The sequence below is a fragment of the Microcebus murinus genome, chromosome X (genome assembly GCF_040939455.1).
Source record: "Microcebus murinus isolate Inina chromosome X, M.murinus_Inina_mat1.0, whole genome shotgun sequence".
Lineage (NCBI taxonomy): Eukaryota > Metazoa > Chordata > Mammalia > Primates > Cheirogaleidae > Microcebus > Microcebus murinus.
In genome coordinates this window covers 31667140-31679934 of record NC_134136.1, presented here as the reverse complement: position 1 = coordinate 31679934, position 12795 = coordinate 31667140, and the positions used below count along the sequence as shown (strand labels likewise).

General features: G+C 38.9%; 1 protein-coding gene across 1 annotated transcript in view; it reads left to right on the top strand.

Moving 5' to 3' along the window:
* Window positions 1-12795, top strand: part of NXF3 (nuclear RNA export factor 3) — a 95754-nt gene that overhangs the window by 80416 nt on the left and 2543 nt on the right. The window contains exons 19-22 of the mRNA XM_075999133.1: window positions 162-344; window positions 1065-1149; window positions 10421-10580; window positions 10707-10855. Of these exons, the coding sequence (XP_075855248.1) occupies window positions 162-344; window positions 1065-1149; window positions 10421-10580; window positions 10707-10855 (577 nt within the window). The remainder of the gene's footprint in view (window positions 1-161; window positions 345-1064; window positions 1150-10420; window positions 10581-10706; window positions 10856-12795) is intronic.

Sequence of the window (12795 nt, the reverse complement as noted above, 5' to 3'; positions counted from 1 at the left end):
TACAGGTGTGGGAGGAGTAGAGGGTACCAGCCAAGGAAGCTGGGAGGTGGGACATGTGGGTATAGAAGAAATCTCGTTGCTGGGCAATAGAAGGAGGATCTCTGTTGGGGTTGTGGGGTTGTCCATCTGTCCAGCTATCTCAGGATCCATCTTTCCTCCAGTCTGTGCATCATAAATGACGAGCTGTTTATTCGGGACACTGGCCCCCAAGGGATCTGGAGCGCCTTCCCCATCCCAATGATCACGCCCTACTCCAGTTCTGTGGCTGCACTCTCCCAGGAGCAGCAGAAAATGGTTCAGGCTTTCTCTGCGCAATTTGGGATGAACCTCGAGTGGTCTCAGAAGTGAGTGCTGGGTGTCCATAGTGATCAGTATGAGCTGGGAGGAGCAGGGAAGTGAATAATGGGTACTTGAAGGTATTTATGTCGCTCATTATCACACTGAACTTCTTCTCCCTACACATTAAGCTATCAAGTTTTTTTTTTTTTTTTTTTTGAGACAGAGTCTCACTCTCTTGCCTGGGCTAGAGTGCCGTGGCGTCAGCCTAGCTCACAGCAGCCTCAAACTCCTGGGCTAAAGCAATCCTCCTGCCTCAGCCTTCCTGGTAGCTGGGACTACAGGCACACGCCACCATACCCAGCTAATTTTTTCTATTTTTAGTTGTTTGGCTAATTTCTTTCTATTTATAGTAGAAATGGGGTCTCGCTCTTGCTCAGGCTGGTCTCGAACTCCTGAGCTCAAGCGATCCTCCTCCCTCGGCCTCCCAGAGTTGCTAGGATTATAGGCGTGAGCCACCACGCCCGGCCAAACTATCAAATTTTAAACAGGATTAGGGTATTTTTCTGAATTTCATGTACCCTTTTCCATTACTGGGAGACAATTGGCTTTTCCGGAAATTTTCCCCATGACACACCGTGCCACAGGGTTCATTCTGCTGCAATGTCTCAGTGAATGAACCATGGAGACAAGTTTCTGTGACACAGATTAGGAAATGGCAATATGTCCTCAAGAGTATCTCTCCAGTTGGGTCCTAATGGATGTCACCTGTCATTCCTTCACCCCAGGTGCCTTCATGACAACCAATGGGACTACATCAGAGCTGCTGAGGTCCCTGGTCTGCCCAAGGTGACACCTGGGAATTCAGGCCAGGTGAGCAGAGTCCAGTGGCCTGGGGCTGAAACACAGGACTCCTGGCTCTGCTGATCTCCCAGCTCCCTCCTGTGCTTCCTTCTAGGACAAAAGCAAGACCCCAGAGGAGGCCCAGCCTGGGACCAGCACAAATTGACTCAAGATCCTGAAAACAAAGCCCTGAGAAGAAACCCTTTTATGTCATCATTTTCATTCTCATCATTTTGCTTCCATTTTTGTTCTAGTGTGAGCATTTTACTGTGGCTGAATCGGGAGGTCTTGTTGGAGGTAAAAAGTCAAAGCCTGCCTCAGAGGGCCAGTTTTTCTGTGTATTTGTCCCCACCAGGATCCCTGTTTCTTTTAACAATAAAGTGATGCTGTCTGTTTATATCAAATCCCTGCAGTATCCACTTGAGTCAGCCATAATGATCTCTGTTCCACAGAAAAAGAAAGGGACACAGAGTAAACAACACCTGGGAAACCATGGAGTAGAGACAAATCCTGGACCCACCCTTAGGCAGTAGCTGTGCTCCAGAGGGCCCTGTGGCTTCCAAAGGGGGGAGTGCTCTCCAACCCTAAGGAGCCTGGAGGCTGATAGTCTATGTCCCTAATGCATTAGTCAAATATTTTTATGCAGAAATCATTATTTCTTAGCCATACAAATCTATTAAAATTTAAAAACAACCTATTTGGGGAAAAACAGTATATGAAAGAGCACATCAAAAGCTGGGAAGAAAAAATTGCCATATATATGACTGATATACTATAAGGAAATCAGTAGAGAAGGGAAACTGATATCAACCTTTTTATTATTAAAAGCAATAGTTTGGGGGGGGGGAAGGGCATTTATTGAAACCTTAAAATCTGTACCCCCATAATATGCCGAAATAAAAAAGAAAGCAATAGTTAATATCCCAAAAATCTATGAAAAGCTATGCAACCATACTAACAACTAAAACATAACTGCAAACATTGAGAGATGATAGTTTAGAAAAGAAAGCTAACAATTGTTTTCAGAAAAATACATTGTGTCTATGTGTTTCTATATTGTTGTATTAGTTTCCTAGAGCTGCCATAATAAAGTACTACAAACTGAGTGGTATAACACTACAAATTCATTTTCTCACAGTTCTGGAGGTCATAAATCCAAATCGAGGTGCTAGCAGGGCATGCTCTTTCCAAAGGCTCTAGGGGACAATCCTTCCTTGTCTCTTTCAGCTTATGGTTGCTGCTGGTCATTTTTAGCTCAACATAAACTGGTATCTTTGCCTCAGTCTTCACACAGACTTCTTTTCTTTTTCTTTTTTGAGACAGAGTCTCACTTTGTTGCCCAGGCTAGAGTGAGTGCCGTGGCGTCAGCCTAGCTCACAGTAACCTCTAACTCCTGGGCTCAAGCAATCCTCCTGCCTCAGCCTCCCAAGTAGCTGGAACTACAGGCATGCACCATCATGCCCGGCTAATTTTTTTCTATATATATTAGTTGGCCAATTAATTTCTTTCTATTTATAGTAGAGACAGGGTCTCACTCTTGCTCAGGCTGGTTTTGAACTCCTGACCTTGAGCAATCCGCCCACCTCGGCCTCCCAGAGTGCTAGGATTACAGGCAGGCGTGAGCCACCGTGCCCAGCCTTTTTTTTTTTTTTTTTAAGAGACCAGGTCTGTCTCTGTTGCCCAGGCTGGAATACAGTGGTGTGATCGTAGCTCAATGCAGTAACCTTGAACTCCTGGGCTCAAGTGATCCCTTCCTCAGCCTCCCAAGTAGCTGGGACTACAGGCACATGCTATAATTCTTGGCTATGTTCTCTCTTTTTTTTTTTTTTTTCAGAGAGGGGGTCTCACTATGTTGCCCAGGATGGCCTCAAGTGATCCTACTGCCTTGGCCTCCCAAACTGTTGGGATTACAGGCATGAGCCACCACTCCTAGCCCTGGTCTTCTGAGTCTAATTTTCTCTCCCTTTCAAAGTCACTCATTGGTTTTAGAGTCCACCCTAATACAGGATTCCTTCCTCTTGTGATCCCTATGTTATCTACAAAGACCATCATTCTGAATGAGGTCACATCCTGAGGTTCCAGGTATACATCTTTTGGAGGCTACTCTTCAACTCCCTACATTGTGCTCTCTTGCCCTTGAAAATTCCCATCCATTCATGTGAAAAATATTGAACCCCATCCCACCATCTCCAAAAGTTAATGTATTCCAGCAATCCATCTAAATATCAACTCAAAAAGTCCCAGATCTCATCATCTAAATCAGGTATAGGTGAGATGGTGAATCCATGTGGGGTCACAATTCGTCTCCATTTGTGGACCTCTAAAACCAGAAAACATGCTATCTGCTTCTACACTTCATTGGTGGAACAGGCATAGAATGCACATTCCCATTCTGAAAGGAAAAACGTGAAAGCACTAAAGGGATCACTGGTCCCAAGCAAGTTTGAAACTCAGCAAGGTTTCAAGGCCTAAGAATTATCCTTTGTGGCTTGATGCTTTTTTCTCTGGGTCCATAAAAGTGGCACTGCCCTCTCCAGCCTCTTCGTCTGTATCCATGGCTCTGTAACTGAGTCCAAGCTCATACCCTTGCTGCAGGAGAGTCAATAAGTCGAGAGGCAAGGAAAGCGACTTTTATTTGGAGAGCCTGCAAGCTGAGAAGATGGCAGATTAATGTCCCAAAGAACAATCTTAGTATGCACTGTAGGTTCCTTTTATATTAAGGGAAGGGAAGGGGGGTTGGGTTGCAACACAATTGAGATAATTCACTACACCTTCAGTCCAGCCTCTAGCGCCATTTTTACTGCCTGTAGAATCCTAGAATTCTTATAGTCTTATTTACTTTGTCCTTTGTTGCCTTCAGGCCAAGCTAGCAGTGTTCTCTGTGGTATAACTGTCTTCTTAAAAACCTTGTCGGTCTCGTGTGTGTCAAGGAGATTCATGCCATCAGACGAGGGTTTTCCACAGATTCTTTCTAGATAGTCCCATCTTTATTCCTGGATTCTACTGAGGGTTGATTGGATTTATTAATTATACATCTAATGTCTTTAGCAAAAGGTATCCAGCCACACCCTTGGCCTCTTTCCCCAGAACACAATGTCTTTCATGTGCTTACTGATATTTGCATATCTTCTTTGGAGAGATATCTTATTAAAGTCCTTCCTCCATTTTTTGAATTGGGTTGGGTTTTTTGTTGTTGAGTCACAGGCATTCTTTATTTTCTGGAGATTAATCTCTTATCAGCTATATGATTTATAAATGCTTTCCCTTTTTATTCTATTGATAGTATCCTCTGATGCACACAAATTTTAAAGTTTGATATAGTACAATTTATTTTGTTGCCTATGCTTTCACTATCATATCCAAGAAATCTAATGTCATGAAGCTTGTCCCTTATGATTCTTCTAAGAGTTTTTGTACTTTTAGCTCTTACATTTAGGTATTTCATTCATTTTGAGTTAATTTTTGTATATGGTGTAATGTATAACTTCATTTGCGTGTGTGGATATCCAGTTTTCCCAAAAACATTTGTTGAAAGGACTACTTTCCCCATTGAATAGTCTTGGCACTGTTGAAAAGCATTTGATCATTTATGCCAGGGCTTGTTTCTGGACTGCCAATTCTATTTGTCTATATGTCCGTCTTTCTGCCAGTACCACTGTTTTGATTACCTGCCAGTACCACTGTTTTGATTACCATAGCTTTGCCTTAAGTTTGGAAATCAGGAAGTGGCATACTAACTTTGTTCTTTTACAAGATTGCTTTGTGCAGGCAGGCTGCAAGAAGATCAGCTACTTCTCCCTGTGAAACCGGGTCCCTTAGGTAGTAGTCATCACAGAGGATAAGAAATTAATAGGAAATAGAATAATGGAAATGAATACACAGAGACAAAGGTATAGTTTTATAGGTTTATATGAAGAAAAAGCGAGGGTACTCAGGAGTCTCCATTACATCTCTGTCAACAGTGAAGCCTTGAGGTTAGATTCATACAGGTTTTTATAATCAAAGATATCAGTTATTAGTTGCCAGGGTAACAGATTTACATAATGACAGGTAGTGCAGTTGTTATGGGTAACAGATTTACATATCAGGTTGTTTGAGTTCCAGCAGTAACAGATTTACATAACAACAGGTAGTTTTAGTTTGGGTTAAAAGATTTTTTTTTTTTTTTTTTGTAGCTCTCAGATCTGAAAATGTCTTTATTTAAAAGATTTTTTAAAGGGCTTCTAACAATTTCTAATCTATTCCATCTATGTGAACAAAGACATATGAAATCTTTCAAGGACTAACTTCTAATTTCTAAGAAATAGCTATCAATTAACAGACGAGTAACAGAGATATAGTGGCTCTATACTTCTTTTATCTAGTTATTGTGGATTTGAGACAGGAGAAAGCAGGAAGCCCAGCTCTACATTCTAAATTGCTCATAACCACAGGGGTGAGTCTCTGGGCTAGGGCGCTTATTGTTCTGGCTCCCATCCTAAGACACCAGGTATTTACCTGTCTGTCTTATCTTTCAAGATCAGGGAGGTGTCACAGATCTGAGATAAGAGAAGCCTCTTGGAAGGCATTGGCACCAGAGCTTTGAGAGCCCTCCCAAGGAGAGGCAGCCCTTGATATGCAAACTAACGAGTTTACATATTCCTTCAGGGCAAAGCACATAAAACTCCTGAAATCAATTCTGTCTTTAATATAGTAATATTGGGTGATACAATAAAATAATAATTTTATGAGCCACATCTCATTAATTCCTCAATCATCTTCCCTCAACAGTTTTGATTATTTTGGTCCTTTAAGATTCCATGTGAATTTTAGGATTGATTTTTCTATTTATGCAAGAACATCATTGGGGTTTTGATAGGGATTGCATTGAATCTGTATATTACTTTGGGTAGTATTGATGTTTTAACTATATGAAGTCTTCCAATCCATGAACACAGGATATCTTTTCATTTATTTATGTCTTCTTAAATTTTGTTCAGCATATTTACATTTCGGTGTACAAGTCTTTTGCCACCTCAGTTAAGCTTATTCCTAAGTATTTTATTCTTTTTGATACTATTGTAAATAGAATTGTTTTTGTGATATCCTTTCAGATTGTTCACATTTACTATATAGAAATGCAAATAATTGATTTTTGTATGTTGAACACCCTTGCATTCCAGGAATAAGTCCCACTTGGTTCTGGTGTGTAACCTTTTAATATGCTGTTTAATTTGTTTTGCTAGTATTTTGTTGAGGATATTTATATCGGTGTTCATAAGGAATATTGGTCTGTAGTTTTCTTGTCCTGTAGTATGATTGTCTGGCTTTGATAATTGGGTAATGCTGACCTCATAGAATGAGTTAGGAAGTGTTCCCTCTACTTCAAATTTTGGAAGAGTTTGAGAAAAATTTGTGTTAATTCCTCTTTAGTTTGGTAGGCTTCACCAATGAAGCCATCATTGTTGGGAGGTTTTTGATTACTGATTTAATCTCTTTACTAGATAGATCTCTATTTAGATTTTCTATTTCCTTATAATTTGATGAGGTTGTATGTTTCTAGAAATTTGTCCATTTCTTCCAGATTATCTAATTTGATGGTGTATGACTGTTCATAAGAGTACCTTTCATAATCCTTCTTATTTTTATAAAATTGATAGTTATGCCCCTTTTTCTTTTCTAATTTTAGTTCCTTGAATTTTTTTTGCTTGGCCAACCTAGCCAAGGTTTTTCAACTTTATTGATCTTTGTTATTGAAACTAATTCCCAGTTTCATTGATTTTATTTTTCTGTTCTCTGTTCTACTTATCTCTTGTGTAATCATTATTATTTCCTTCCATGTACTAGGCTTCAGTTTAGTTTATTCTTCTTTTTCTAGAGGTAAAACTTTAGTTTATTGATTTGAGGTCTTTCTTCTTTTCTTAGTATAAGCATTTTTTTGTTTTTTTTGAGACAGAGTCTCGCTTTGTTGCCCAGGCTAGAGTGAGTGCTGTGGCGTCAGCCTACTTCACAGCAACCTCAAACTCCTGGGCTCCAGCGATCCTTCTGCCTCAGCCTCCCGAGTAGCTGGGATTACAGGCATGCGCCACCATGCCTGGCTAATTTTTTTTATATATATATATATCAATTGGCCAATTAATTTCTTTCTATTTATAGTAGAGACGGGTCTCGCTCTTGCTCAGGCTGGTTTCGAACTCCTGATGTCGAGTCGAGCAATCCTCCTGCCTCGGCCTCCCAGAGAGCTAGGATTACAGGCGTGAGCCACCGCGCCTGGCCAGTATGAGCATTTATAGCTATAAATTTCCCTCTTAGTTCTTCTTTTACTGCATCCTGTAAGTTTTGGTATGTTGTATTTTCCTTTCCATTTGTCTCAACATATTTTCTAGTTTTCTCACAATTTCTCCTCTGAGTGTGTTAATTTCCACAAATTTATGAATTTTCCATTTTTTCTTCTCCTGTTGATTGCTAGTTTAATTCCATTGTGATTAGAAAGGGCATTTGATATGATTTCAGGCCTTTTATATTCATGAAGACTTGTTTTGTAGCCTGGGGTATGATCTATCCTGGAGCTGTTACTCCAAAAGATGATTGCAAAAGGAAAAATGCTCTGTCCTCAGGAACTGCAAATGTTTCAAAAACAAAATAAAAAATGATTTTTCTTTTATAGAGAGGGGTAAGCAGTAAGTAAAGTGAAGTTGGGCAAATGAGTGGGAGTAAGTGGACTGCATGATCAGTGTGGTTAGACAGGAAATGTGTATTGCTGTGGTCAGACAATTCTCAAGAAAAGTTGAGGAGGAGCATGTTCTGTCTTTTAGTGCTTGTGCAGGCTTGATAGAATCCAAAGTTTAAGAGCCTGTGGGCAGTAGAGAAGCCTGGCTAAAGTTTGGTCAAGTTGAGGCAGAGGGTAAGAAGTGGACAATTGTGAATACTTGATCATGTTGTATGGCTCCATTTATATGAAATGTCCAGAATAGGCAAGTCTATAGGGACACAGAAAACAGATCAATGGTTGTCTAAGGTTGGAAGAGAGGGGTGATTATGGGCTTTGAGATAAGGGAAGCGGGATTCCTTTTTGTAGTAAGGAAAATGTTCTAAAATTGACTTTGGTGATGGATTCACAACTTTATGAATATACTAAAAGATGAATGTACACTTTGAATTTTATGGTTTGTGAATTATATCTCAATAATAGTGTTCAAAAAAGAGACAAATGGAGGCTAGAAATGAGCAATCCAATTTATGTCTAATAAGTTGTAGATAGTGGGAAAAGAAAGACTGGTGGAAGAGTCATCATTTGAGGGGATAATGGCTGAGATTTCCCCAAACTGAAAAACGTCATGAGTACACATAATGAAAACTCACATGGAATTGTGATCAGAATAAATAAAAAGAAATCTACATTTAGATATTTGGTAAAGATGCCAATATCAGAGACAAAGAGAATCTCTTGTTGGCAGCCAGAGAAAAGACAGATTATTTCCAAGGAGAGAAATTACATTGACTCCAGACTTCCCTTCAACCACAGTCAATAGTGGGAGACAATGGTATAGTATCTTAAAAATGCTAAAAAATTTATGAAACTGAATATACATACTTTGGCAAAGTATGACTCAAGAGAAAGTGAATTTAAGATATTTTCAGACAAAGTTTACTTCTGATAAATCTTGGGTAAAACAAAGCAAAATGAAATAGAAAATAAATATTTAAAAACACTAAAAGATATAATTGAGAAAAAGGACATTAAACTCCAAAGGAATGGAATATGATGAGAGAAGCAACAGTGAGCAAAGGAACTTTTAAACCTGCTAAAATCCTAAATAAGCAGTTGCTGAGATTTAATTCTTAGGATGAGGTGAAATTAGATTTCTAGGCTAGAATTTGGGAATACAAATATAAAATTGGATTAAAATATTGTAATGAACATCTTTGTTATTGCTAGTTATGATGTTATGGACGTTGATTAAAATAAAGAAATTTTACTGCTGAGCCCAGTGGCATGCAACTGTAGTCTCATTTACTCAGAAGGCTGATGCTGGAGGATTGCTTGAGCCTATGAGTTTGAGGCTATAGTGTGCTATGATTGTGCCTGTGAATAGCCACTGCACTTTCTGCTGTATTTTGAAATTCTTTAAATGACTCTTTCATTTCTTTTCTATTTATTTATTTATTTATTTATTTTGAGACAGAGTCTCACTCTGTTGCCTGGGCTAGAGTGCTGTGGCATCAGCCTAGCTCACAGCAACCTCAAACTCTTGGGCTTAAGCCATCCTCCTGCCTCAGCCTCCCAAGTAGCTGGGACTATAGGCATGCGCCACCGTGCCCGGCTAATTTTTTCTGTATATATTTTTAGTTGTCTAGCTAATTTTCTTTCTAATTTTAGTAGAGACAGGGTCTCGCTCTTGCTCAGGCTGGTTTCAAACTTCTGACCTTAAGCCATCCTCCCGCCTCAGCCTAGATGTGAACAATTTTATCATTAATGTCATCTAGCAGTAGTTCTCTGTATGTGCAGCTAATATGAGGAAGCAAATATTTAGTATGCTAACACAATATGAATGTTGCTTTTTGTATGTTGACAATACACACATAGGAAACTTTCACAGTAGAGATCTCTAGCCATGGTGTAACATTTCGAAGTTCTAAGAGGCTGCCTAGGGAATCTATATTTATAGTATAACTCAGCACCATAGACAGGTGTATGGTCTCAGATTATTCTGAGGAGCTCTTTGTAGAAATGTTGCAGTGGGTTTGGAAGAGTAGTCAGGGAATGAAAAAGTCTCTTTTAGTGACTTCTTAGAGTCTTTCATACTCTCTTTTCATTTGTAATGGAAAAATAGTATTAAAATAATACTAAAATTTTGGGGGTGTTGTGGTGACCTACAGTCACTTCCCGAAGATCACTGTCTACTCAATGGAAGAAACTGAATAGTAGCCGCCCCTATGCTGATATACACTAAATAAATGAATGATATCTGTCTTATAGGTAAAAATGAATGATAACTATTCATTGCTTTTATATTCAAAATAGAGGCATTGCTATATTTTGCAAGAGAGAGAGAGAAAGAAAAGAAAAGAAAAAGGGGAAGGGAGGGAGGGAGGGAGGAAGGAAGGGAGGAAAAGATTGAATTCTGGCATGACAGCACAAGAACCTCTGCAAACCTACTCCGCAGTAAAACTGGTGAAAATTATTTTTAAAATAGCTATTTAAATCTTCTAGGAATGGTCCTAAGGCCATAAGGCAAATGAAGAAATATTTATTGAAGAAAATGTATGAAAATGTAGTAAGAATTTCAATCAAGACGCCATCCCGTCTCCTGTATCCTAGCTCAGTGACATGGAGATTACTTTCCAGACTGCTGTAGCCAAGAACACAGGGCTCACTCTCTCTCCAGCTCCTAGCCAGAGGCTTTTGTTCTGGAAAGAGAAGGATGTCAGCATTATTCACACTGCCCGCAACTACCTGTTGCTAAAGCAAAGTACCAGTTGTATGCATTTGAGAGATGGGGCTTCCTTTCTTGTTCCACCCCCCTCCATGTGAAATGAAGGCTGTACCATTGGTATGGCATCACTGAAAATATTGAGATTTAATGGCCCTTGTTCTGTCTTATAAGGTGATGGTTGCACACCAGGAGAGGCAGGCTTAAAAGACTTCAGGCTCCTATCTCCACCTCCACTGAATATCGAGTACCTAAAGACAATACTCCCCAAACTGATCGACAGATTAAATGTCATCTCTATCAGCATCCCAGCTGACTTCTTTGTAGAAATTGACAAGCTGATTCTAAAATTCATATGGAATTTCAAGGGCCCCAGAATAGTCAAAACAATCTTGAAAAAGAACAAAATAGAATTCATACTTCCCAATTTCTTAACTAATTACAAAGCAACAGTCATCACAACACTGTAGTACTGGCACAAAGAGACATATAGATGGGTGGAATAGTTTTGAGAGTCCAAAAATAAAATCATGTGACTATTGTCAATTCAATTTCAATAAGGGTGTCAAGACAACTCAGTGGAGAAAGAATAGTCTAGGCTTTTAACAAATGGTGCTAGGACAATTGTATAGCCATATGTGAAAGAATGAAGTTATACTCTTAACTCCCACCTTATAAAAAATTAACTCAAACTGGATCAAAGACCTAAATGGAAGCACTATAACTATAAAACTCTTAGAAGAAAACATAAGAATAAATATTTGTAACCTTGGATTAGGCAAAGGATTCTTAGATTTGACACCAAAAGCAGGGACAGCAAAAGAAAAAAAAATAGACAATTTAGATTTCATCAAAATTAAAAACTGTTGTACTTCAAACGACAACATTAAAAAAGTGATAAAACAACCTACAGAATGGACTAAAATATTTGTAAATCATATATCTGGTAAGGGACTTCTGTCTAGAATATATAAAAACTCAACTCAGTAATAAAAAGAAAAATAACTCAAAAACGGGCAAAGGATCTGAATAGACATTTCTCCAAGGAAGATATACAAATGGCCAAAAAGCACATGAAAAGATGCTCAACATTATTAGTCATCAGGGAAATGCAAATCAAAACCACCATGATATATGACATCATCCCCACTAAAGTGGCTATAATCAAAATTTCACATAATAACAAGTTTTGGCAAGGATGTGAAGAAATCAAAACCATCATACACTACTGGTAGGAATGTAAAATGTTAAGCCATTTTGGAAAACAGTTTGGCAATTCCTCTAATGATGAATCATATTGTTAATATTAATATAAACTAGAAAACATTATACTAAATGAAAAAAAATCCAATGCCCAAGAACATACACAATTTCATTTATATGAAATGTCAAAATAGGGAAATCTTTAGATGCAGAAAACCATTAGTAATTGCTTTGGCCAGGAGAAGATGAGGGGATAGGGGAAGTGATAGCAAAAGAATGGCAGGGTTTTTTTTTTACACACACACACACACACACACACACACACACACACACACACACACACTGGGGGGGGGGTTCTTTTTGAAGTGATTAAAATGTCCTAAAATTGACTGTGATGATGGTTGCACATACCTACAAATATATTTTAATACTAAAAAACAGTATTTTACACTTTAAATAGGCTAATCTTATGGTATATAAATTCTATCTCCAAAACGTTGTTAAAAAAGATGTAAAGAGAGACATAACCAGACTTAGTTATTAATTGAATATGAGGGACAAGGTAGAGGGATTCAAGGATAACGGTCAGGTTTCTGGGTTGGCCAATGGGTGAATATTAAGGTAGAAAACAAAGGAAAAGAAATTGGTCTAAGGTGGGAAGAAGTGATGGGGGTGGGTAGAGAGAGAGAGAAATCACCTGTAGATCAGGGACTTTTAAACTTTTTATGGGGGGAGGAATCACAGCTTATTTTGAGAATCTGCTAAGAAGTATGGCTCTTTTCCCCACAAAAAAATGTAAATATACCAATATACCACCACCCATCCCCCAGTTAATTTTGAATAATCTTTAAGGGATTCCACAGACTCCTGAGTTGAGAAAGCCAAGTTTACTCAGGATGGTCAGCAGGGAGTGTTCCTACAGCTATAGCTTAACTGAGGAGGTATCAGGGTGGGTATGGATTGGCAGATAGTGACCCTGCAGCAAGACTAGGCTCTTCCTGGGTAACCTGGAGGTGAGGCAGCTAGGGCGAGTGTCCCAGCATTCTGTACTACCAAAGCC